The sequence below is a fragment of the Chlorocebus sabaeus genome, chromosome 2, assembly GCF_047675955.1.
Source record: "Chlorocebus sabaeus isolate Y175 chromosome 2, mChlSab1.0.hap1, whole genome shotgun sequence".
Lineage (NCBI taxonomy): Eukaryota > Metazoa > Chordata > Mammalia > Primates > Cercopithecidae > Chlorocebus > Chlorocebus sabaeus.
Genome location: NC_132905.1, coordinates 97,232,545 through 97,258,502, shown reverse-complemented (window position 1 = coordinate 97,258,502; position 25,958 = coordinate 97,232,545). Strand labels below are relative to the sequence as shown.

Genomic DNA, 25,958 nt, shown 5'->3' with positions numbered 1-25,958 from the left:
GATGCTGGTGATGGTGGTGGTGGTGGTGGTGGTGGTGATGGTGGTGGTGGTGTTGGTGGTGGTGGTGGTGATGGTGGTGATGGTGGTGGTGGTGGTGGTGGTGGTGGTGATGGTGGTGGTGGTGGTGGTGATGGTGGTGGTGTTGGTGGTGGTGGTGGTGATGGTGGTGGTGGTGGTGTTGGTGGTGGTGGTGGTGGTGGTGGTGATGGTGGTGGTGGTGGTGATGATGATGGTGGTAGTGATGGTGGTGGTGGTGATGATGATGGTGGTGGTGATGGTGGTGGTGGTGATGCTGGTGATGGTGGTGGTGGTGATGCTGGTGATGTTGGTGGTGATGATGGTGGTGATGGTGGTGGTGGTGATGGTGGTGATTGTAGTGATAGTGATGGTGATGGTGGTGATGGTGATGATGATGGTGATGGTGATGGTGGTGGTGATGCTGGTGATGATGATGGTGGTGATGGTGGTGATGGTGGTGATTGTAGTGATAGTGATGGTGATGGTGGTGATGGTGATGATGATGGTGATGGTGATGGTGGTGGTGATGCTGGTGATGATGATGGTGGTGATGGGTGATTGTAGTGATAGTGATAGTGATGGTGATGGTGGTGATGATGGTGATGATGGTGGTGGTGGTGATTGTAGTGGTGGTGGTGGTGGTGGTGGTGGTGATGATGGTGATGGTGGTGATTGTCGTGATAGTGATGGTGATGGTGGTGATTGTAGTGATGGTGATGGTGGTGGTGGTGATGGTGGTGATGGTGATGATGGTGATGGTGGTGGTGGTGGTGATGGTGGTGGTGGTGATTGTAGTGATGGTGATGGTGGTGATGATGGTGGTGGTGGTGGTGGTGATGATGGTGGTGGTGGTGATTGTAGTGATGGTGGTGATGATGGTGATGGTGGTGATTGCAGTGGTGGTGATGCTGATGACAGTGGTGATGGTGGTGGCGGCAGTGGTGGTGTTGGTAATGTTCCCACTGCTGGAAATAAAGCTGGCCATTTTCTAGAGAAAGCTCATGACATTTGCTATCCGCTTTCCAACCACCTGCAGAAATCATCCTCTGTGCTCCCCATTCCCATCCTGATGAGGCTGCCTGCATGATCAGGGTGCACTGGACCCCAGGAAGTCAGCACAGGCCAGGGTGAGTCCTGTCAGCCCTCAGCTCACTGCCCAGCCATGGCCCACACTTCTGTCACTGCATCCTGGTCTTTCCCCAAACTGTTGACCACAGGCCACACACCCTGTGACCAGCTCTGTGCCCACTGCTAACCCATTGGCATTTGGGTTCCTTATGTGCCAAGGCCTTGATAAGCACTCACAGGAAGTTGTCTCTGGTGGAGCTGCCCTCCCAGACCCCCTCCTGCCCTCTCTTACCCCAGCTGTGGTTCACCTGAGGATGTTCACTTCCCCTTCTTGCCCCTCAGACCCTCTCGGACCTCCCTCCCCTCCCCTAGAGGCACAACCTGGCCTAAGGAGTAGCTTCTCTGCCCACAGCCAGGAGGTGGAGGGTGAGTCTCTCTTGACATATCTGGTGTCCCCGGGGTCAGGGGATGCTTGCCTGCTGCTGATGGAGCACCCACAACTGCCCAGCCTGCACACACGCACTCACTGTTCCCTGCCTCTGAGGAGTGCAGCCCCAGAGGGCTCTGTGTGAGGTCACTCGATCACTCTTGAGACAGCGTCTCAGTCTGTCGCCCAGGCTAAAGGCAATCTCGGCTCACTGCAACCTCTGCCTCCCAGGTTCAAGTGATTCTCCTGCCTCAGCCTCCCAAGTAGCTAGAATTAGAGGTGCCCGCCACCACGCCCCACTAAGTTTTGTATTTTTAGTAGAGATGGGGTTTCACCATGTTGGCCAGGCTGGTTTTGAACTCCTGACCTCAAGTGATCCACCTGCCTCAGCCTCCCAAAGTGCTGGGATTACAGGTGTGAGCCACTGCACCTGGCCTACACCAGACTTAAGTACACACACACACACACAAATATACATGCAGGCTGCACGCTCCACAGACATACACACGTCCACACACACATACACACACACAAGAACATACATACACGTGCTGCACTCTCACGTCCACACACACATACACACACAAAAGAACATACACACATGCTGAACTCTCATGCACAAACATATATAATATGCACTCACACACCACAGAGCACATGTACATAACACACAAACACACACATATGCTGAACCACACTCAGATACACACGCACGCACACAATGCTCATGCATATACACACAGCACACACAAATCACACATGCATGCACCATGCTCACAAGCACATACAAACAACACATGTACACATACTCTCAAATGCACAAACATCCATACACACAGACACAACCCCCGGCGTTTTTCCATCACGCTGAGGGTGGGGTGCCAGTGTCCATGCCGGAAACTGGGGGATAGGAGCCTTCTCATCTAATTTCTTCCTGATTTCAGGATCTGGGCCACAGGAGCAGCCTCACGATCAGACTGTGGCCCCTGTGGTGGTCAGGGTTCCTGGGGGGTGGCGGGGCTTCCGCTGACAGAGAGAGGGACGTGCAGGCTTACCCATGACCAGCGTGTCTCCAGTCTCGGGAGACCGAGGAGGATTTTGAATCCTTGGGAGGACTCAAAATCAGCCCCGGAGTCCTGAGGGACATTTCCCTACAGGGTGGGGACGGTGGGGGGAGATGCCAGATAAACATTTGCAAGGCTTTTCCTGGGTCTCAGGAATTAAAAAGAGATTTGTCATGGCAGTGAGGACTCTCCGTGACTCCTGGGTGTCTTTGCAGCCCCGCTCGCCCCTGGCCTCCGGACTGTGTCCCCAACTGCTTCCTTCAAGCAGACGTCCAGCAAGCCTCTCACGGGAGACACACCCCTCCTGCCTGAGCGCACAGCCGCCCCCGCCTCCCATCCCTGCACACGGCCATCCCCTCTCGGGGGCTGACAGAGCCATCCTTCCAGTTGCTCAGAGTGAATCGCGTTCTTCTGGTTTCCTGGAACCCCACGGGCTCTGTCATCGGAGAGCATCCGGATTCTGCCCACTTCCCCGCCTCTCTGGCCTGGATGACTGCACGAGACTCCTACGGTTTCCCATCCACCCCCGCCGCCGTCTGTGCTCCACGCAGCAGTCGAGGGAGCTCCACGCTGCCCGGCTCACAGCCTCCGGCGACTGTCTGAGCAAGGGCTGCCAATAGCCAGGTGGAACTGCCACCCCCGGCTCCCAGCCGCCCTGTCAAAGCTCTCAGGCCGCCCATGTACTATGAGATGCACTTCTTCCCCTCCCTTTGCTCCCCCACTAGGGCATCTACTCTGCGTAGGTGCAGGCTTTGTCTGTTTTGCTCAATGGTGAGGAGGAGAACGAGGAGGTGGAGGAGGACGAGGAGGCGCAGGATGACGCAGTGCCCAGCCCCGGCGGCTCAGAGGAGGTGCTTAGTAAATATTTGTTGAGAGAATAAATGCATGGAATGCATTTCTATTTCCAGCCCCAGCCAGGCTCCTGGAAGCGCAGAAACAGGAGCAGACTTGCAAAGGAGGATAAAGCCCGGACGTGGAGGGCTCGAGGTGGGCTTGGACTGCTGGAGGTGCTAAGAAACAGTTTCCTTCCTCCTCAGATCTCTCCGCAGCCTGCGACAGGCCAGGTTTCCCAAGCAACTCGTCTGGCTGGGTTAAGAGGGGCCAGAGAGGGTCTGGGGTGGGGGAGGGAAGGCTGAGGCCCCAGCTTGTCCTTGCAGCTGCTCGGGTTCCAAATGCCTGGAAGCCTGTGCTCGTTCCCACCCAGCCAAGGCAGGCTGCAGAGAGCTGACTCCTTTAAGCCGGCCCCGGCGTTTACCCCAGAGCCACAGGTTCTGCCCCGGCTGCCCTGAGGCTGGCCTCATGGGGGTGGCGCCCCCCACCCCCGCAGCGTGCCCCTCCCCTCCACGCAAGTGAGCCCAGCCTGGCCCCCTCACAGTCACATGTCCCTCGCGGAGGCCACTCCACGAGTCACAAGGCAGAGTTTCCATTGGCGTCAAACGTACGTGGATGCTGGATCTGGGATGGACAGAAGCCAAGAGGGGAAAAGCCAGTTTTAGAAAATTCACATGCCTGGGGGTTACAGAGGGCAGACCCCCGAGGGCACCACATCCCCATGGCAGGGGTGGGAATGGCCCTTGGGGCATAGACCCAGTACGTGTGCACACTCTGCCTCTCTGTCCATCACTCCCACACACACATGCACACATGCACACACATGCACACACACTCCCCACTGACTGAGGAGGCCACACAAACCCAGGCCTGAGCCCCAGCCCACTGCCTGCAGGTTCAGACACTTGGGCACGTTTCTCAGCCATTCGGAGCCTCGGTTTTCCCATCTGGGAAATGGGGACAGTGATATCTCAGAGACACTGTAGCCATCACCGGAGGGGACCACAGACCACTCTCGGTGGGGGTGCCAAGCATCGTGTTCGCATCTGGTGAGGAAGGTTCTAGCCTGACCCTTGGCTTCCTCCATCCCAGATGTCCCTTGAGGCATGTGGCCTGGGGTGGGGGATCCGGAGAGGAAGGGAGACAGGCCAGGATGCACGGTGACCCCAGGTGAGGCCCACAGACCCGGGTAGATGACCACCACTCCCACTGGAATCCTCCAGACTGGAGCAGCCAGGAAATTCTGTCCAAGCCGAGTCCCTGGGTTTGCGAGACCTTGCACTCCACCTCACAGGGGTCATCTGGGTTTGTGGTCTCTGGCCAGGTGGGTGTGGGAGCCTCTCTCCTCCAGCTCAGTCTCGCACTACACCAGAAAGGGAAGGGCAAGAGCACTCCCTCAACCCAGAAGACCCCCAGATCAAGAGACCACCCACGCTACAATCAACTCCGATGGTGCTTTTAATCACCCCAGCAGGAATGGCGACTGTAAACAGACATTCAACGACTTCCAGAGACACACACACCTCCCGGGCAAAACTGTGTTTCCATAAACCTTGTAGAAATGACTCGGAGAGCTGGCTGAGTGAGGGCCGCCTGGACACCAGTGTGCAGGCACCGAGTCCTCAGCACCCCCACACTCAGCCGTTCTGCGAGCCCCAGACCCTGGAACACTCCAGCTGCCTCTCCACTTGTCTGGTGGGATGTTTCCTCCCGGTGCCCCCATCACCCCACACCCCCGTCTTCTTCTGGGCTCCCGGTGGCTCCCCCAACACTTGCTCTGCTGATGGGTGCATTCTCCCCAAGTCTGGCCGTGAAGCCATCCTGGTTGCCTCAGTTTCCCCTGCTGGCCAGGCAGTCACCAGCGCCTCAGTGGGAATGCCACTCTTTGCCACCACCCGGCCTGGGCTCAGTGGGATGCCTGCACCTCCCCACGTTGCACTCCTCCAGCCCATTCTCTGGACACTCGGATGAGAACAAGGCTACTGGTCAGGGGTGTGAGGGCAGGGATCAGCCTCAGAGACCATCCCGTCTCTGTGAGTGTCCTGCAGCTGCCAAGCAAAGTGCCACCAAAGGGGCAGCTGAGACCAACAGAAATGTGTTCCCTCTTGGTCCTGAGGCCGGAAACCCGAGCTCAAGGCGTCAGGAGAGCCAGCCCTGCTCTGTCAGCTCCAGAAGAGAATCTGTTTCTTGCTTTCCCAGCTTCTGGTGTTGCTGGCAACCATTGGCATTCTTGACTTGTGGCTGCACTGCTCCCATCCCTGCCCCTGGAGTCACGTGGCCTTCTCCCTGGCCTTGCCGTGTGTCCCTCCTCTCGTAAGACTCCAGTCACTGGGTTTAGGGTCCACACAAATCTAGTGGGACCTCACCTTGACTTAATCACATCTGCAAAGGTCCTTCTTCCAAATAAGGTCACGTTCCCCATTTCTGGGTAGATGTAAGTTTAGGGGGGCCGCTATGTAGCCCAGTGCCATCCTACAGACCCCAGGATGTCTGAGGAATCCAGTCTCAGCTGAGATGCATCAGGCTGCTTAGGATCAGAGCCTGGACCACACTGAGCACTCACATTCTCTCCTGATATTCTTTCAAGCATGCCAGTAACGTCTGTTCCTGGAAACCCCATGTCAATCCCCACCACCAGTGCTCCTGCTGCCTGGAGAAGAAAATGCTCCAGACCCCTCCTTCCCAGCCTGCTGGGTTCCCTCCAACCCAGGCCCAGCCCCCTTCTCCAGGGATTGATAAGACGCCATTTCCAGATATATTGTTAAGTGGCAAAAGCAGACGGCAATACACAGTGACCCGTCTTGTGCGTAATAAAGTGTAAAAATATGCATATGTGTGTGTTTATTTATAGATGCAAAAGAAAAGCACTGGAAAGATAAATCAGAAACTAATAAAAATGGTGACTTGACGTGTGTGTGGAGTTAGAAATGGAAGCTGCCCTGAAGATAAGTTGTCTTTAGTGTTTGACCCAGAACTATGTGAACGTTTTCCATATTCAAAACAATTTGAATGTGTTCAAATTTAAGTTTAAAAGAGAACATCCTTAGAAAAGGAAAACAACGAAAGTGGAAATTTATATAGAGTTTGTGACATAACTGAAACAAAGATAAAATTATTTCAAGTGGCTTTAGAGTACAGAATTTAGACTTTTTTTTTAAACTGGTGGCATGTATTTTAATGGCAAGGAAATCAAATGTATTGTTCAGTAGGTCTTAGTGTTAGTGTTAAGTCTGGCATCGTTATTTAAATTTTTTCCTCTTCTAGGATAAAGCCAGCAAGTAATTATGTGAATGATGTAAGGAACCAAAATTATTATTACCGAAAGAGAAAAAATACACAAATACAAAATCCAATAGGTTAAGAGTAGCACTGTCATCTTAAATTTGAATTGGAAATGTGAATGTAATCTCATAACTTATTTATTCATTCTGATTGACGATTGATTGATTGAGACAGGGTCTTACTCTGCTGCACAGGCTGGAGTGCAGTGGCATGATCTTGGCTCACTGCAGCCTTGACCTCCCGGGCTCAAGCCATCCTCCAGCCTCAGTGTCTTGAGTATTTGGGACCACAAGTACGCCAATACACCTGGCTAATTTTTGTGTTTTTTGTAGAGATGAGTTTCACCATGTTGCCCAGGCTGGTCTCAAAACTCCTGAGCTCCAGCAATCCACCCGCCTCAGCCTCCCAAAGTGCTGGGACTCCAGGCGTGAGCCACTGAGCCCAGCTAATCTCATGAAAGTGCTGGGATTGGCCGGGCGCGGTGGCTCACACCTGCAATCCCAGCACTTTGGGAGGCCGAGGCGGGCGGATCACGAGGTCAGGAGATCAAGACCATCCCGGCTAACACAGTGAAACCCTGTCTCCACTAAAAATACAAAATCTTAGCCGGCCATGGTGGAGGGTGCCTGTAGTCCCAGCTGCTCGGGAGGCTGAGGCAGGAGAATGGCATGAACCCGGGAGGCGGAGCTTGCAGTGAGCCGAGATCACGCCACTGCATTCCAGCCTGGGCAATGGAGTGAGACTCTGTCTCAAAAAAAAGAAAAAAAAGAAAAAAGAATTTCATCCGCACACCAGCAACAAAGCACTCACAGCAAAAGACCCGACGCTGTTAATTTTTGATGGAAATAAGAGATATACAATTCTCCTATTTTCTATGTTTGGAAATTGTCATCATAAACAGAGGTGTGCAAGGCTAGGGAATGAGGGGCCCTGTCCCCACCTGCAGCATCCCTGCTTTGTTTGCTGAAGCGCTGGTCCCCATCCCCGAGGTCTCACTCTGGTTATGGCCCCAGCCTTTTTCCTCCCCTCCTTCCTGCACCCTTGCCAGCTGCTTGGCGCCGGTGAAGTGTGTTTATCAAAGCTCCTAGCCCAGCCTTGCTGACTCAGAGAACCTGATGAAGGAGGGGAGAGTTGAGGAAGAGAAGGTGCAGCCGGGGGTCACTGGGGCTGGAGGGCCTCAGAAGCCACTGGCAGGAGGAGTGCCCTGGCTCTGTGCTCTGGGAACGAAACTCAGCCTTCCTCTCGCTGCTTGCTTGTCCCTGGAGTCAGGGGCGTGTCTCCCACCACATGGAGGCAACGCCCACATGTGTCCCCAGTTGCACTGAGATACGCCCAAGGGTGGTACCCGCAAGGTGCACACACTGGTGACAGGTGACGTGCCCAACAGCAGCTAACCTGGTACACTGGTGCATGGGGGAGGGGTAACACCAACTGGATTTTCCCCACTGACCTCGCCTGGACATCCCCCACACTGAGACTCAAATCGTCTCTCATTCCTGATGTCTCATCTGCTGACTGGCCGTGACGTCTAACTGGTCGTCCTTCTCTCTTTCCCAGTGTTTTCCTGCCAACAGGAATTGAGATCTAAAGGTCTGGTGAGGCTCAGCTTCACTGCTGAACCAGAAGAATGAGATTCAGGTGGGAGATCCCAGGCACTGGCTCCCCGGGCTGGCCTCCCCCAGGGCTGGCCTATCTCAGGGCCTGGTCAGGGCTGCAGCTGCCCCACCCCAAGGCTCACCCCTCCCTAGTGCGGGGATTTGGAGCCTGCCCTTGTCTCACTGGTGGGAGGGGACAGAGCAACGTTTTCACGCAACAGGGGACACGAGGCATCCATGCATTTCACTCGGATGTTTAGGAGATAACCTTGCAAGTGTGCAGATTCCCTTATGACAATATTCCCTGCAAGTGTCATAAATCTATAATAGTGACGAGTCAAAAACAACCCACATTTCCTAAAGCAACCCTGAAATAAGGCCATGTCATGTCAGAAAGGAATATTTAATGACACAGAAAAATGCTCTGATACATTGAATTGGAAAGGGAAGCAGGTGCACAGGATGACTCCAATTTGTATTACACTCTATTATGAAAAATAAGCTGGAAGAAAAGACACGAACATTTGTGAGAACTGACATCTGCCGGACTGTGGAACGGAAGGCGATCGTCACCTGTGTTCCGTAGGACTTTCCTGTATGACTGCACGGCTAACAGCGCGTCTCCCTCACTCCGGTGCTGTTCTCGGAATCCTGTCTAGAGCTATACAGGTGACTCGTGGGTATTACGATTGACACTTTGCGAAAGAGGAAACTGAAATTTAAATATGAAGGCAGCCCAGCTGGGGAGCAGCTGAGTCAGGATCCCAGCCCGAGGCTCTGTAACAACAGCACCCCAGAGGCACCATGTAGCTTGGGGACCTCTGCACATGCAGCTTCCCCACCCTGAGGCTTCCAGTGGGATTTGTCTGGATGTTGGGAGCTCTAACCATGAAACGGCTCCTCTATACCCAGCTCCATGGGTGAGGAGTGAGGTTTGTGCCCCTCGGGCCCTGACAGTGCCCAGGCCAGGGGGCCATTCCTGGGAGTGCCCGGCCAGCCCCGAGCCTCAGCAAGTCCAGCAGAGCGCGTGGATGTTGGGGATCCCAGTCTTCCACTCTGCTTGCCTGGTGTGAGCCCCGAGGTGGGGCAGCTGCAGCCCTGGCCGGGCCCTGAGAGGAGCCAGCCTGGGGAGCCAGTGCCTGGAATCTTCCACCTGAATCCCACTCTTCTGGTTAAGCACTGGCTTCTTCCGCTTAGGTCCCTGGAAATAAGAGACACTTTAGAGAGGGGATCACATTTTTGGTCTCCCTGAGCCCCGCTGGGTGCTTTCCATGCACTGTCTCTTTGTACCACCCACTTTACAGATAAGAGGACCTAGAGTGGGGATCTGGCCAGGGTGACATGGGGTGCAAGGACCAGGCAGGATCTGAACACAGGCCTGTCCGTGATGAAGTCCTGTGAGCACCAACCACAGTGGTGACCAGAAGGCAAAAGGAGCATTTGAAGCCAGGGATGTGCAGATGGAGGCCAGCACCCAGGAGAGTGGCCTGCATGTGGTGGCCTCAGCTTCCAGGAGGTCCTGTGGGCACAGGGCTCTGGGCTGACTCAGAGCTGGTGGATGCAGAGGTTAGCTCCCTCCCATGCATAGCCAGGCTCTGACCCAACTTTAGTCCCTGGGGACAAGAGGGGCTGGGAGAGCCCTGCCCACCCAGAGGGCAGGCAGTCACCCCAACATGGAGCCTGGTTCTGCCCTCGGGAGGTAGTTCCTTTGGTTGGACCAGAATGTCTGCCGCTGATCAGGAGAGGGCCAAGGGGTAGGGGGTGCCCCATGCGCACCCTGAGAATTGCACCAGGCTCAGGGAGCAACCTCAGCCCTCCTCGTGCAGAGCTGCAGCGGACAGTGGCAGCCCTCGCTGGCCCTCACACGCGCCGGATGCCCCCAACACGGCTCGAGGCGTTGCAAGACACTGGGAACCAGGACGTCTAAACGCTGTTGGCTTCCGCGGTGTCAGAGCCTCACCCCAACCAGAGGGCGCGTCGGGGACGTGGTCATGTGGTGTCTCCCTGAGCTAAGAGTGACTCGGGAGGCTGCAGTCAGACTGGGGTGACCTGGCCTGCCGAGTGACGGTGCTCAAAGGACCCTTCAGCTCCTCCCTGCCAGGGGTGGGGCGGAGTCTCCCAGGGGTCCTCTCTGGGAGTAGGAGGCCTGGGGGGCAGGGGTGGGGTCCCAGCAGCCTCTCCCCCGGTGGCAAGGTGTGTATGGCTGCGGAAGCCCTGGTTCTGTTTCCTTATGTCTGACATGGGGCTGATGGCAGTGCTTCCCCTCCTCGGGGAAGACGAAGGCACAGATCGGGAGAGGCGGCCAACAAGCCCTGGAGCACCAGAGCCGCCAGGAGCTGCAGGAGGCAGGAGGGACGCCCCTCAGTCTTCATGGAGAATGTGTCTCCATCTTGCTCCTCTTTTGTCCAGACCTGGGAGAGAAGACCTTTCTGTTGTTTTAAGCCACTCATTCTGGGGCACTTTGCTAGGGAAGCCCAGGAAACTCGGCAAGCATGGAGCTGGAGCCACTTGAATGACTCACAGGCAAGGACAAGAGGAGCGGACCCCGGGCATTCGGGGAAAGCTTTGAAAGATCCGCCTGCTCCCTCGGCACGCAGAAGAGGTCTTAGGGAGGGGCTGAGGGGTGTCTGCTCTGTAGGAGCAAGCTCGTGAACCTGGGGCTGGAACGGCAAGGCCCCAGCAAAGCCAGAGCCTGGGATGGGGAGCTGAGGGTGCAATCAGCTTGTCCCTGGGAAGGTGATGTAGGGATTCCCAGCCTCGCAACACATCCATCATCTGGGAGTTACCTCAACTATGTGGAAATGCAGATCTCCAGGCTCCCACAAGAGGCTTTGGGACAGAGCCCAAATGTGTGCATTTAGCAGCTCCCGCCTGACTCGGATGCAGGGCAGACCCACGGCACCTCCCGGTAGGTCAGCACGTCTGGGGTCACTGGGCCAGCGCAATGCTCCCCTTTTCCCAGTAGGTCATTGCGTCCGAGGTCACTGGGTTAGCACAGTGCTCCTCTTTTCCCCGTGAGGTCAGCGCGTCTGGGGTCACTGGGCCAGCGCAGTGCTCCCCTTTTCCCAGTAGGTCAGCACATCTGAGGTCACTGGGCCAGCGCAATACTCCCCTTTTCCCCGTGAGGTCAGCGCGTCTGGGGTCACTGGGCCAGCGCAATACTCCCCTTTTTCCCGTGAGGTCAGCGCGTCTGGGGTCACTGGGCCAGTGCAATACTCCCCTTTTCCCTGTGGCAAAGTGAATGTGGAGGCCAAGGTGGGAGCACGGCTGGCATCCACTGAGTGCCACCCTCCCAGCGCAAGGCCAGAAGATGCACAGCAGGTGGCCTGGCTCTGCCATGCAGGCACCTGGGGACATGGGCAGGCCACAGCAGGGACCCGGGCACTTCGCAGGGACAGGCTGGGGAAGCCTCCTCCACTCTCCCCAGCCCGTCCTCATAAAGCACCTGTGGGGCTCCTCCTGAGCCCAGGGAGACCCAGGCCCACATGGGCAGCAGTGTGGCTGGTATGTCATTGCAGCCAGGAAAATAACCTGGGAAATGACTGAAAATGCAGCCAGGCCGCACTCCTGCGTGCCCGGCCCCTTCTCAGAAGGAGGGAGGAGGTTTGTCTCAGGCCGGCTCCCACGGGCAGCTGGAAGCCACCCAGCTCCACGGCCGACCTGCTGCCTGAATGACCGACATGTGGCCGTTCGGCTGCCAAGCTGGCTGGCTGCAAGTGCAAAGCTGGCTGAACAAAGCAGGCCATTACGAAGCAATACAGAAGGCATTTCCCCGCAACCAGGGCCAGCAGGCTGGCGCCAAAGGAGGCTGGCCATGCACTTCAGGCAGCACATTCATTCTCAAGGTCCTGCTTAGCAGGCTGCAGCCCAGGACAGCATGTCTAAGACCTCCATGGCAGGGAGCAGACAGGGCTGAGTCAGGGTGGCCAAGGGGTCACGGTCTGGAGAGGACTTAGACTCTCTGTACTGTTTCAGGCTCCGCTCTGCTTGGCAGAAGGCTCCAAGAGCCCTTCCCATGCGCAAGTCTCTCCCCTTTCCTCCACTAGCCCATCGCCAGCCATGCATTCATTCACTCACTCATCAAACCTACAATGAGCATTTACTATATGCCGGGCACTGTCCAAGGTACTGGGGACACAGCTGAGAATCAGCCACACTCCTGTCCCCCACTGGGACCTCTCTGCCCCGGCCATGTCTCCAGGGCTCCCTACAGCCTGCACCCGCCATTTTGCTCCCTCCCGTCCCCACCTCTCTGGCCGTCAGACTCTTATTTCTGTCCTGTGGCCTTCCCAGCCTCCTGGCTCCCTCCCCATTTCCTCCCACACTGCTGATCTCCCGATGAAATCCTCCTGCCCGTCATCCTGTCTTGGCATCTGCCTCTCAATGGCCCTGGGCTCACAGTCTGGCCACTGCAGCTGAGTGTCGCACTGGCTCAGGTGTGGCAACATGGAGATTGAAAGGCTCTGAACCAGGCACCAGGAGCCTGGTCCCCAGGCCAACCCTCCGTAAACCAGCTTTGTGGCCTCGGACAACCCCAGACCCATCCTGGGTCTTGCTGTCCGGAGAAAGGAGGAAGCTGGGCAGACAGTCTCCAAGAGCTTTCAGCCTCCGCACCGCATGGCTTCTGATTGGTTTCTGGCTGGGCCCAGGGCTCTGCCTGCAGTATGGAGCTGCGCGTGGAGCCGCGGTGATGGGTCCTCCCACCACTCTCCGCTGTCATCACCAGCTCAGGTGCCCTTGCCACACAGCACCATTTCCAACAGTGAAGGCCTTCATGTGGCACCTGTCGGGGCAACGTGGCCGGCACAGGCTGGCCTGGGGGAGAAAGGGTGCTGGGCAGCTCTGTGCCCTGTGACTTTGTGGGTCTGCCAGGCTGTCCTTATCTTGAAGACATTGTATTTTTGACTCCTATAAAGCAGTGGAGATAAGACTGGCTCTGAGATGTATTATGACCCCTTGAGTAGAGCCAGGGGGCAGAGCGGCCTCCCGCGTGGTTTCCATGAGTATTGATAAGAAATGCTGCCGTGAGTGGAAACAAGGTCTGTGGAAGGGCTCATGGGCTGTGGTTCCAAGCCCATGCCCCTCTCAAGAGGGAGCGGACCAGGGGAGGGTGGTAGGAGCATCCAGCGAGGGTCAGGGTGCCCCACCGGCCTGAGCCCCTGCTTTGGAAGCACCCGGAAGACAGATCGTGGGGCCCTGTGGAGCCAACCTGGGGTTGCCACCAAGGGCTCGTTTCGAAAATGTCTCCAATCAAACAGCAAGGTTTCGGGGGTCCCTGAGCCTCAGCCAGGTTCAGTTGCCTGAGTCACACCTGCTGAGACAAGTGTGCAGGTGTAGGCCCCACCCACAGGCACCCCCTTTTGGCCCACCCAGCTCCATCTCCCACCCCAGGGGCGTCACCCTGCATGGCTCTCCCAGCGGCACATCTGAGCTCCACCCAAGGCCCCTCAGGCTCCAGAAGAGGAGACAAGCCGGGGAAGGCCCCTACATAGAGGCCGGATGTGGTCAGGGGAGGGTTGGGAGGGAGGGACAGGCCTCCCACTGGGCGTTCCCCTGGCCTCATGGGCCCGAATCCACTGAAGCCTGGACCCACGCTGGAGTCACATGGCCAGTTCTGAAGGTGGTGCCTGGGACGGCTCTCAGGACGGTGAGGCCTGGTGGCCTCTGTGCTCCATGTGGAGAAACAGCTGAGAAGGACACTCCTCTCTCAAGGCAGTGAAGGGGAGGAGAGGAGACACTGGGCAATCTCTCCTACCCGGCCTGGGCCCCAGGCTCGGGGGCCCTCAGTGACTCACTATTCAGGCATCAGAAGGGCCCCTGGGAGGGATTTGTGAATACGTCCCCAGGCCTTGGAGGAGAAACCACAAGGGTACCCTGAAGCCAACTCCTGGCCTCCACCAAGAAAAATGAGCCCAGAGAGCACAGCCAGCACAGTGCCAGGGTAGGGGGGCAAGGACCAGCTCAGCCTCCGGGAGGAAGGAGCCCAGGCAGTGGCCTCGGCTGGGATTGGGTGCTGGGAGCTCTAGGACCCAGGGGCCCCCATTCTCAACAGAGGGATCTCCAGAGTCAGAAACGCTGGGCAGCAGGGCTGTGGGAACACTGACCCTGAGGGTGTCATGGGGACAGTGAGAACAGGGAATTGTCACGTGACCCAGGGCTGAGTGGAGGAAGTGCCCCCACCTGGCCATGGTGATGCAGGAGCCATCGGTGTGGGCAGAAACCCGGGGTGGACAGTGGGCCGGGGTGCCTGGGCTCTCTTGGGGCCAGGTGACCAGCTCACAACTGAAACTGATGGTGAAACATTTCATCCGTCGGGGTGTATGAGTCAGCTCAGCCTACGTGACAAAGCACCACCACGCTGGGGGGCTCGAACCTCAGAAATCCCTGACCTCACAGCCCTGGAAGCCAGAAGTCTGCAATGTAGGGGTGGTCAGGGCCGGCTCCTCCTGGGGCTGTGAGGCAGCCTCTGGTTCTGGTCTCTGCCAGCTTCTGGTGGCCTGAGGTGTTCCTGGAGATGACCGTCTTCTCCCTGTGTCTTCAGTTTGTCCTCCCTGGACATGCCTCTCTATATTCGAATTGCCCCTTTCAGTAAAGCCAGTCTTGTTGGGTCCAACCTGTGACCTCATCTTAACCTGATCTGCCGGGACTCTGTTTCCAATGAAGGTCCCACTCACAGGTATTGGGGATTGGACTTCAGCACCATTTGTGGGGAATACCATTCAAGCCATCATCTAGGGGAGGGGGGAAGCTGCAGGCCCCTGTGGGCAGCGAGAGGTTAACCTTGCGCCTGCAGGATGGGCCCCACCCTCCCAGCCTTGGCTTCCCCACGGCCATGCACAAGCATGAACTTGCATCTGCTTTTATGAGCTGGAAATTTAACATCAAATCCTTTCTACCATTTCGCTTTCTACATTAGGACCTGCAAGGACAAGAACTTTTTTTTTTTTTTCTGTTTTACACTGAACTGATTCAAGTGGACACATTGCTGGGGTCAGCAGCAGCAGTGAGGTCCTTTCCCCGGTCTTGAGAACACACATGACTTTACATCCAGCCCAGCAGCCCCCACATACCCCTAGGAAGGGCCCAGGGAACGCCGTCCTTGGTTTCCTCTAGGGCAGAGTTTTCTGGAACCGCACTGAGAGGACACTGAAAGCATTAGAGCAGCTCGTGCTCCCCTGGACATATTTTATTGTTTTAATATGTAAATTGATTCCTTTAAAAAACAATCCACAAATCTCATGGCGGGCCTTTTTACGTGCATGAGCTCTAATTACTTGATTTTTTGGAAGCGCCTGAAAAATTATATTTCTAATTCCTCTAGGCCTGTCATGCAAGAGCCTTTTATACCTGCCGGGCTGTCCCTCCTGGGAATCAGACGCCGTGGTGCGGAGGAGGATGACGGCAGGAACCGCTCCTCCCAGAAACGGGCCTTGCAGCCCTGAGCATTTCCAGCTCAAACAGAAAGGATGCGTCCGCTAATGATGCCTGTCGCTATTTGCATCGTGGATGCGTTTCCAGGGTTTGCAGGCCCTGGAGAAAGAGGAAATACTTCCCACCCCGTCACGCTCAGGATCATGTCGTCATCGTCCGAGCTGAGTCACATCGCCCGGAGCAGACAAGAGGCCTGGTCCCCACCCGCTCTGTGTGCACAGAGAGACGCTCTCAGAGGGACGGGAAGCCAGAGCCTCTGAGCCCAGCCTGGAGTGTGACAAGCCACGCTGGCTGGGACCCCTGGGCGCACAGACTTGCTAAGAGTCCTGTCACCCTGCTCCCCATTTGTGTAACCTCCCAAGGCTGGGCATCTGTCCTTTATGGAATGGGCCTTTGCCAAGCGCTGAACAGACCTTGATTCTAGAATGTCACTGAGCGTGTCTGGCTGCAGGGAAACGCGCTCCCTCCCGCTGGGGTTTGTTAGAAAGAGTTCTGAAGCCTTGCAGAGGGTGCGGGTGGAAAGTACCTCGGGTGGGGAAGCCAGGTGCAGAAAGCCTGAACCGAGAGCGCTCAGGGGAGGCTCCCAGCATCGGGCACATGGTGGGTTACCTGGAGGTCAGCAGCCACTGCAGGCACTGCTTCCCCATCCGGAGGCTCTGCTCAGTACAGCCCAGCTTCAGCTTGGCCAGCACACGCCCAGCTAACCCTCCTGGGACGTGCCTGGCAGCAGCCTAGACCCTAGGAACAAGAAGAAGAAAAGTCATGACTCAAGCACGACTCATGCACTGGTGTGGGCTTTGCAGGGATGGAATCTGAGCAGCTAATGATCAAACAGGAGGGCGGTTTACATGTCAGTGTTCTACCCCAAGGTCCTTGGGGCAATAAGGGCAGTGGGCAAAATTCTGCTGACTACCCCCAGCCCTTCCATACTTCTTCCTGAATAACAAGAACCCCAGCTTTTCACTGGACACACTGCATTCAGATAAAAGGCTGCATTCCTCACACTACATCAGGACTAAGTGAGGCGTAGTCTGTTGGCTGGAATGCAGAGGTGATGACAGGCACTCCAGCAGCCACATTGGACCATGAGACGGCAGGATCGACATGAAGGACTGTGAAGAGGCATGAAGCAATGAAGGGACGTGGAGAAAGTCTGAATCCCCACTCTTATCAGAACACGTTGTAATATGAACTCCTTAATTTTGGCTGGATACAATTCCCATCTGCCTCACAGACAGATGTGACCATGTGCCTAAATTTTGGCACCCGAATTTTAAGCAGAAGTATTGTGTGCAACCTCCAGAAAGCATCCTTAACGGGCAGGACCATACCCTCTGCTGTGCACTCAACTGTGTCCCCAGTAAATTCACATTGGAGCCCAAACTTCCCATGTGGTGTCATTTGGAGATGGGGCCTCTGGGAGATAATTAGATTTAGATGAGGTCATGAGGGGGCCCTTGTGATGAGATTAGTGCCCTTTCAGAAGAGGAAGAGGCACCAGGGCTCTCTCTCTCTCTGCCATCTGAGGATACACAAGACAATGACCATCTGCAAGCCAGTTCGAGAACCCTCCCCAGAATACAACCTCGCCGGCCCAGATCTCAGACTTCTAGCCTCCAGAGCTGGAGAAAGAAATGCCTGTGGCTCGAGCCACTGCCTACGGTGTTCTGTTACAGCAGCTGGGGCCAATGACGTCCTTCCTTCATCCCCTCCTCTTTCCTGCTGGCTGAAGTGCCCAAGCAGCCACCTGGGTCCACAGAGAGCTGATGATAGAGCAGCGTAAGGAACCAGCTGTTGTTCTGGCTGGGCCAGATCGCCCTCCACGTTTGTCCTGGAATTGCAGTACATTCAGGGACAGAACCTACATCTAAACCTGAACATTCGGATATCTTCTGCTTTGATTGCCAGTGAAAGAACATCTGAGTAATTATTGTGCCTAAAAATTCTCACCCACAAGCTGATATCTATTTCCCTGTTCTCATCTTCCCAAATTAGGTGGGTGTTTCCTGAGGCCACCCTAACATATTATCACACCCACAGCTTAACACAACAGAAATTGGCTGGGTACAGTGGCTCACGCCTGTAATCCCAGCACATTGGGAGGCCAAAGCAGGCGGATGGCCGCTCCTGGCATCCAGAAGTTTGAGACCAGCCTGGACAACATAGCAAGACCCCATCTCTACAAAAACTACACATACACACAAACTAACTGGGTGTGGTGGTGTGTGCCTGTGGTCGCAGGTACTCAGGAGGCTGAAGTGGGAGGATTGCTTGAGTCCGGGAGGTGGAGGCTGCAATGAGCTGTGATTGAACCACTGCACTCCAGCCTGCGCTACAGAGTGAGGTCCTGCTTCAAAACAAAAAAAACAAAACAAAACAAAACCAGCAACATAAATTTATTCTCACACAGTTTTAGAGACCAAAAATCCAAGATGCCAGCAGGGCTGTGCTCCCTCTGAAGGCTCCAGTGGGGGATCCTTCCTAGCGGTATATGGGGGCTGCTGGGGTGGATGTAAAGTCATGTGTGTTCTCAAGACTGGGGAAAGGACCTCACTGGTGATGGATGCCCCGAGGCCATCAGGCCAGGGTTCCTGGAGGGGGTGCCTTCACCACCCCTGGTGTTGCAGGAGCTCAGGGGAGGTGCACATTGGCAGGAAGGGCCATGTCTGCCACCACGTGGGCACCTCCTCAGTGCGTAGAGAGAAGGGACTGTGGCTTTCTGGCTGTCTCCATAACTGCAAAGTCCCCAGAACCCTCCTCAGTCCCAGGGTCACACCAGCTTTGAAGCTCCACCCAATACGAGTCTCCCCAGCCACCATGTGGGACTCAGAATGGAACTGGTAAGTCCCAAGAAGATAACAGGGGAAGTTCAGAGGGGCTGGGACCACTGAGTCCAGAGAAGGGCAAGGAAAACCCAGATGGGGTCACCATGGGGTGAAGGTCCCGGCAGAACAGGCCCCAAGGCCACGCATGTGAGCACCCTCCCTGGGCAGCAGGTGAGCCGGGCCACTGCCTGGGTGCAGAGACACCTCCAATCTGGCCTCCAGGATAACTGTAGTTCTCCAACTCTGTGAGATGATCAACAAGAACGGAGCCCCGCCTGTCTCTTGGGAGGGTTGCCTCGAAGGGGGACACACTCCTCACAGAGAAGTCACAGGAGCCTCTGGATTCCTCCGGAAGAATTTTACCCTCTCTGCCCAGGATACCTTTACCATCAGCCCCGACACTCAGACCCTGGCTCGTGTGGCTCACATCTGGGGCTGGAAAATTCCTTCTGGTGGGGGCCATCCTGTGGACTGCAAGATGCTGAATGGCACCCCTCCCCTGCTAAGTGTGGCAACCCGGACTGTGTGCAGATCTCACCGGATGTCCCAGGGTCTAGACCACTCTTGGTTGAGAACCACTGATACTGCGGGTCTGGCTGGGAAAATGTGTAAACTTCCCCAGGTTCCCCTCCACATCCCAGGCTGTGCTTAGGGACACAGGTTCACAGGCCGCACGCTTAGGAATGCGGGTTCACAGGCCGCACGCTTAGGGACGCGGGTTCACAGGCCGCACGCTTAGGAACGCGGGTTCAAAGGCCACACGCTTAGGAACGCGGGTTCACAGGCAGAGAACTCTGTGCAACACCAACTTCAGTGAATCAGGACGAGGTGCTGGGGGCAGGGAGGGCACTGGGGGTGGGGGGTGGGGCAGCAGGTTTTATTCTCAGGACAAATGGAGAGCAGACCAAAGGGCCCAGGAAGGAGATGGCTACACCAGAAAACCCTGAATTCACAGAAGGCACAGGAAGGAGGTAGCTACACCAGAAAACCCTGAGCTGGCAGAAGCAATCTGGCTAACACAGAATATCTGCATAGGCCCGTTTGCCTATGACTGACCTAGCTTTGGATCACTCACATGCAAATCTGTGGGGCCCTGTGGGGAAGGGAGAAGCCTTTGCTGGGGACACTGGGGGGTGGGGGAGTTGAGTGGGAGCCAGAAAAGCATAGCTGTTCCTGGACTCGCCTGTTACGGAGGGAGGAGGGCACCTGCCCCACCTACTGGCTGCCTGTCTCCACACCTGCTACTGCCTGTGGCTTCTTCACCCGGCCAGCGCACCTGTGTGTGTGTTTATGGAGCGGGGCGGCCAACTAAAACAATAGATGAGTGAGTTACCGTAAAGTGGAAAAATGTTGGCATTAATAAAGAATTTTGTGTTGGTAGAAATAAGACATTTAATTTATATATATATATATATCAAGCTGCCCCTCAAGGGCTCTGGGCCTGTGCTTAGCATGGGAGGGTGTGGGTGTGGCCGGTCCTCCACTGGGAGACAGTTTATGCACAGACCTCCTCACTCCATGGAATAGCTCTAGCTACTTATTTTGATAAGAGGTCATTCCAGGCATGGTGTAAAATCTCAGAGGGCAGGCCCTGATATCTTCCTTACCTCTGTTTCCGGCAGTGGTGGTTTAAATGGTGAGAAAAAACCCTTTGTCTGAGGAATGTGAGTGCTTGTCATTATCAGGCCCAGAGAGACCTTAAAATGAGACAGCGCTTGCACCCCGCTCCCTGCTTTGAGCTGTGTGTTCATGTCTGGAAACCACTTGCAGTTGCCATGAGTAGCTATGGATTAACCCAGTAATGCTGCACTGGCCCCTGTAACCCACACCCTATAGCTTAACATTGTACGGCCGATCACTCATCAATGCTATTTCTGTAAACTCACGAGAATTCCTGATAGAAAACGTGGTATCAGCCGCCTCCCTGACCCCCACTTTCCTTCCAAACCATATGAACTGCTGCCCATCGGCGTGTAGATCCAGGGCGACTGGCATCTGTGGCAATCCTCAAGCTTGGCCCAAAGAAACTCTCCACTTAGATTAATTCTGCCTCAGCTTCTTCCTTTTAGGGAGACAATAGTGAGCCCCTAAAAGATGTGTCCACCCAGAATCTATAAATGTGACTGAATTTGGAAAAAAGGTCTGTGCAGATGTCATTAAGGACCTCCCGGTGAGGTCAACCTGAATTGGAGCGGGCCCGGATCCAATGACAATGGTCTTAGAAGAGAAGAGAGGGGGAGAAGACACACACAGGGAGGAGTCACGTGCAGATGCAGGCAGAGGCCACTGGAGCCACCAGGAGCTGGAAGAAGCAAAGAGTTCTCCCTGGGAGGCTTCAGAGGAAGGGCAGTGCACCTGCCACCGTGACTTTGGACTTCTGGCCCCAGCACCGTGAGAGGACAGACAGGTTTTAAGCCAGGCGGTTTGTGGCGCTTGGTTATGGCAGCCCCGGGCGCTCACGCACCTTTCCAGAGGTGCTGCTGCCCAGGAAGCGTTTCGCACGCTACACCTGGTTTCCTGCTTTCAGCAGTAATTTGTGCATTGCTGCACATAAAGCCACCTCCCGCTTTTTAACGGCTGCCTGTCACGAATCCCACCGTCTGGGTGTAGCACGATTTATTTCTCCAGGCTCTTATCCGGGCACGTTGGAGCAGTTTCCAGCTTTTGACTACTTGCAGGTAAAGCTGTGTCAGTAGCCTTGTGCAGATGTTATTCAGCATTTGCGTGCACGTATCTGCACACCTGCCGGGTGTGTGCACTGTACGTTTCTATACCTGTTTCAAAGAAAGCATCGCACGTTGCTCACACCAGTAATCGGTTAGGATGCCTCTCTCCTACTCCTCACCAACGGAGGGTTCTCACATTTTGTCATTGGCAATCGGATAGATTAAAAACGGTCTTACATTCTAATTTTAACTTGCATTCTTTCTTTTTTTCCCATTAGTGCTTGTATCTTTCCATACGTTCAATAGCTTTCATATTTCCCTTTTGTGAACTGTTTTTGTACTTTGCCCATTTTCTATCACTTGACTGGTCTTCATTGCATTGATTTCTAGAACTTCTTTATGTAGGAGCCAAATGAAGCTTTTCCTGTGCCTCGCATTGCAGATTCTGTCTCATTTCTCACCTGTCTTTGTTTATGGTGGTTGTTTTCCACTAGGCAAACATTTTTAACTTTATTATTATCTCTTTTTATCCATTTTTATGTCTTCTGAGTTTGTGTTCTATTTCAGAAGATCTTCCTTCTTCTAAAACTACTAAAGGAAATGGCTCTCTCCTTTCTTCTAGTATGTTTATGGTTTCCGATTTTATAAAAATATCTACTGTAACTATAACATATGGAGGGCTTAGGGAGTAAAGTAGGAATGCAATTTTATTTTTTTCTAGAAAACTATTTAGTTGTAGTTCAGTTGTTGTTCAGTTGGGGTCTTCTGAACAACTGGAATTCATCACACCGATAGACAAAATCACCTTTCCTAACTACCTGGGTGTGTTTGGATCCATTTCTGGTTCTTCTGCCTAATTTCTTTGCTCTCTGACTAGTAGGTCCATGTCCCAATTACTGCAATTTTATAGGCTCTATGAATGCGAAGATCTATTTTAAGATATTTCCTAATATCAAACCATCTTCAAGTCTCCTAGGTCATGGCTTACAGTTTTTAGACAATTTAATTCACATTTTTATATTGTTATTCATTCATAAGATTGGCTTATGATTTTATTTCCGTGCTTGTCTCTTTGGGTTTTGGTATCATTCTTATGGTAGCTTCATAAAGAGAACTTGGAAATTTTCTTTCCTTATTTATGCTTTGCATCCATTTAAATATTATCAGTTCCTTAACAGTGTGGTGGAATTGCCTGTGAAACTGTCTGGGCCTGGAGCCGTTTGTAGCTTTGTTGCTGTATCAGCATTACAGTCCTAGGCATCTACAGCTATGATCAGTGGTATAGCAGGTGGGTAGTGTAATAGAAGGGAACAAGACGACTGGGGAGAGTGATGCCTGTAAAAAATCTAAAAATGATAGTAAAACCAACTATTATTACCACATCCTGCCAATTCTAAACAGTCAGCAAGAGAATACATGCCCTTTTAAGAGGACCCACCACTGGCATATCATGGAAACATACCCTCCCTAGCAAAGTGGCATAACTCCTGAACCTCTGCGGGAGCACAGCGCCCGGTTTTGTGGCTGGGTTTGTACGCGATTACATTATATTCAAATCACACTAGTTTATTCCCCCAGAATGAGAAGATAGAGAACAAGCATTTTTCGTCAAAATTAGTTCTGTGACATTATTATAAAAAATATGAAGGAAACTCCCAAAGAAATCCTAAACCTTCAAAAATTATTAAGTATGGTAGCTCCTCAAAATAATTAAACATCGAATTACCACGTGATCCAGCAATTTCTTCTCTGGGTATATACCCAAAAGAATTGAAAGCAGAGATGCAAAGAGATATTTGTACACTCGTGTTCACAGCAGGTTTATTCACAGCAGCCGGTAGATGGAAGCCACTGGAGCACCCGTGGACGGAGGTGTGAGCAAGTGAAAGATGGTCTATGCAGGCCACATAGGATCTGGCCTCAGAAAGCAAGGACATCCTGACACACGCCACAAAATGGACGGAACTTGAGAACCTGATGCTGGGTGAAATAAGCCAGGCACACAGGGACCGACACCAGGTGGTTCCACTTGTATGAGGTCCCTAGCAGAGTCTGGTTCATAGAGACAGGAGGTGGAATGGTGAGTGCTGGGGACTGAGAAGGGGTGTGGGGAGGCAGCATTCAAAGGGGACGGGGTTTCATTCTGGGAGGATGGGAAGTTCTGGGGATGGGTGGTGGCGATGACTGACAACAATGTGGATATGCTTCATGCTGCTGAATTGCACACCTAAAAGTGGCTGAAATGGTAAATGTTATCTTATGCATATTTTACCACAGGAAAATAAATAAGTAAATAAAACAAAAAGTTCTTTAACTTGTTGAAAGTAAACAAAAAAAATGTTAGAAAAACTTTAAACAGAAAAATAAAAAAGGAGAGAAGAGATAAGTAAAGTAAAAGCGCCAGCTGCCTGGGTCTGCGACCTGGCCAAGCGTCTCACTCGGAGACGCTCGCTGCAGGCCCCCCTGCCCCTCCCACCCCTCGCCCTCCACGGGGACCCAGCTGGAGGGGATCTGGAAACGCCTCTGGCTTTGCTCACCCAGCCTGTGTGGCCCCCAGTAATTCTGAGTAGGTTGTTCCTTCACCAGCACAGTACCAAGCTCACGCCCTCTTTCCCGACCTTTTCCACCAACACAATCTCATTAGATCCTTAATCCTGGTTTTACTTCATAAACGCATGAGTTTTATTCCAGGGGCTCCAGGGTTACTCTGCCCATGAGAAGCCCTGATAAACGGGGTGATTTCTGTGTGGGGCATAGGGGTCACATAGGGTTAGTTTTTCTAACATTTTTTTGTTTACTTTCAACAAGTTAAAGAACTTTTTGTTTTATTTATTTATTTATTTTCCTGTGGTAAAATATGCATAAGATAACATTTACCATTTCAGCCACTTTTAGGTGCGGCAAGAGGCCTGGCTGTCCTGGAGGTGTCCTCCCGGGCTGGGGTGCGGTCCTTCCAGCACATCCTCCTCCTCTAGCGTCCCTGGGAGGGCCCAGGCTGTCCCCCACCCTCACAGGCCTGGCTCCCACTGGCAGGAAAGGCCTCATCTTATCCACAGAGGGTGGGCCTGGATCAGCAGGAAGCCCACGGTCTCCTCGTGCCTGGCACCCTCTGGAATAAGAGACAAATTACTGGTGGAGGTTGCAAGCTGCTCAAAAAATTCACTCTAGAAAAGCAGGGGCTCCATTCCCCAATCAAAGCCTCGGGGCGGATGTCCATGTTTCTAGCACTGTAAAGTCATTCTGCGGTGTTAGCCCATGGTGAGAGAGAGTCTAGAAAGTCTGATATGTGTGTTCCTTTGTAGGATTTCCTTCCATCTGGAGGCGGAAGGGGGTGATCAGCAGGCACTTACGGATGATCTCAGGGTGACGGCTTCATATTCCAGGGGCTTCCAGGGTGCTGGTGTTCCTCCGCACTCTGGCCTGTCCAACTCTGAGTCTCAAATTTGGGGCTGGCAGACAGGGTCACCATGGTGGGGGGTGCCTCATTTTTGCCATGGCTGGGTGGGCAAGAGATATCCACAGGGCTGGGGTGGACAGAGCAGCCATCCTGTGGGTCAAGTTAGACCCCAGGTCCCATTGGTCAGGGACATCCCCTACTTAGCCCCTTATCCCTTCTTCAACGAAGACATGAGCAGCGCGGGCTCCAGGCGGGGAATTCCCATGCCAGCTGTGTGGGCAGGACGCAGCTGCCAGTGTCGCTGTGGCCGGCGCCCTTCCCTGTTCTCACGCCATTTGCATTCTTGGGTACAGCCTGTTCAGTTTCTGCTCCTGCCCCGCCCTGGCAGCCACGATACCCTCGGGCCCTGCACTTGGGAGAACCAGCTCCAAAGTGGGTGAGGCTCTGTCTGGGACAGCGAGTCCCAGGGATCCCCAGGGAAGCCACAGGCTTAGGAGAACGCTGGGGAGCCGCTGGCCCCAGACACTTGGTGGGGCAGCTGGGCTCGGCAAACCTCTCTGTGGCCTCCTGTGTGGAGAGGAGGCGGGGAGCTGGGTAGCCCAAGGCCCGAGAGCCGGGCAGATGCATGACCCAAGGTCACCTTGAGTGTGACTCATGGCCCTGCACTCCCAACTGCCATTACACTTCCCATAATAACCGTACACATCACCAGGCCCTCCTGGGCCGGCGCTGCCCTTGCTTCCTGCGCACCTGCTCCTGTCGAAATTGACTGGCATTGCACCCACTGTACAGACGAGAAGACCCTTTCCATCCTGGCCCGACTGGGAGCACGTGACAACTGTCTTTAATTCCCCAGGAGTGTGTTCCCATGGAGGCACTGCCTTGGGTGACACTGGGCTGGCCTCACCCCCTTGACAAGCAGGGCATCATGGGGGAAGGGCAGGCACGCTGCACTAGGGGGTCTTAGGACACTGCTGGAACTCCTTAGGACCTGGAGATTTGGCTGGAAGACCAAGCTGTCACCACTGCAGATTCAGCAGTCAACCCCATCCTTGGGGTGCCTGATACTGTCTTTGGGGGCTGCTGGGTGGGGCTGGTGGGGGTGGAGGGGGGCCTTGTCCTGCACGCCTCTGGACGATGGGGGATAGCTCTGAGAATCGGCTCACTTCTTCCCCATGCCTGTCCATCAGGCCACCCCAAACAAATGCTCCGGGAGACACAGCATGCTCACCCGGGACCTGATCCCAGACCCTTCCGCTGGGGGCTGGTTGGGGCTCCCTGGCTGGTGGGGTTCTCTTGGGAGGGCTCCCCTACACGGAGGACGGCACTCGCTCCATCCACGCTCATGCACACA

The 25,958-nt window shown here is 54.4% G+C and overlaps 1 protein-coding gene across 1 annotated transcript; it reads left to right on the top strand.

Moving 5' to 3' along the window:
• The first annotated feature begins 305 nt into the window (after window positions 1-305).
• Window positions 306-6,194, top strand: LOC119623423 (putative uncharacterized protein encoded by LINC00322). The gene is given in 6 exon segments (XM_073010860.1): window positions 306-1,145; window positions 2,793-5,141; window positions 5,143-5,270; window positions 5,273-5,310; window positions 5,312-5,704; window positions 5,707-6,194. Coding segments are annotated over 5 exon segments (900 nt in total). The 5' UTR covers window positions 306-1,145; window positions 2,793-4,857; the 3' UTR covers window positions 5,764-6,194.
• The last annotated feature ends 19,764 nt before the right edge of the window (window positions 6,195-25,958 follow it).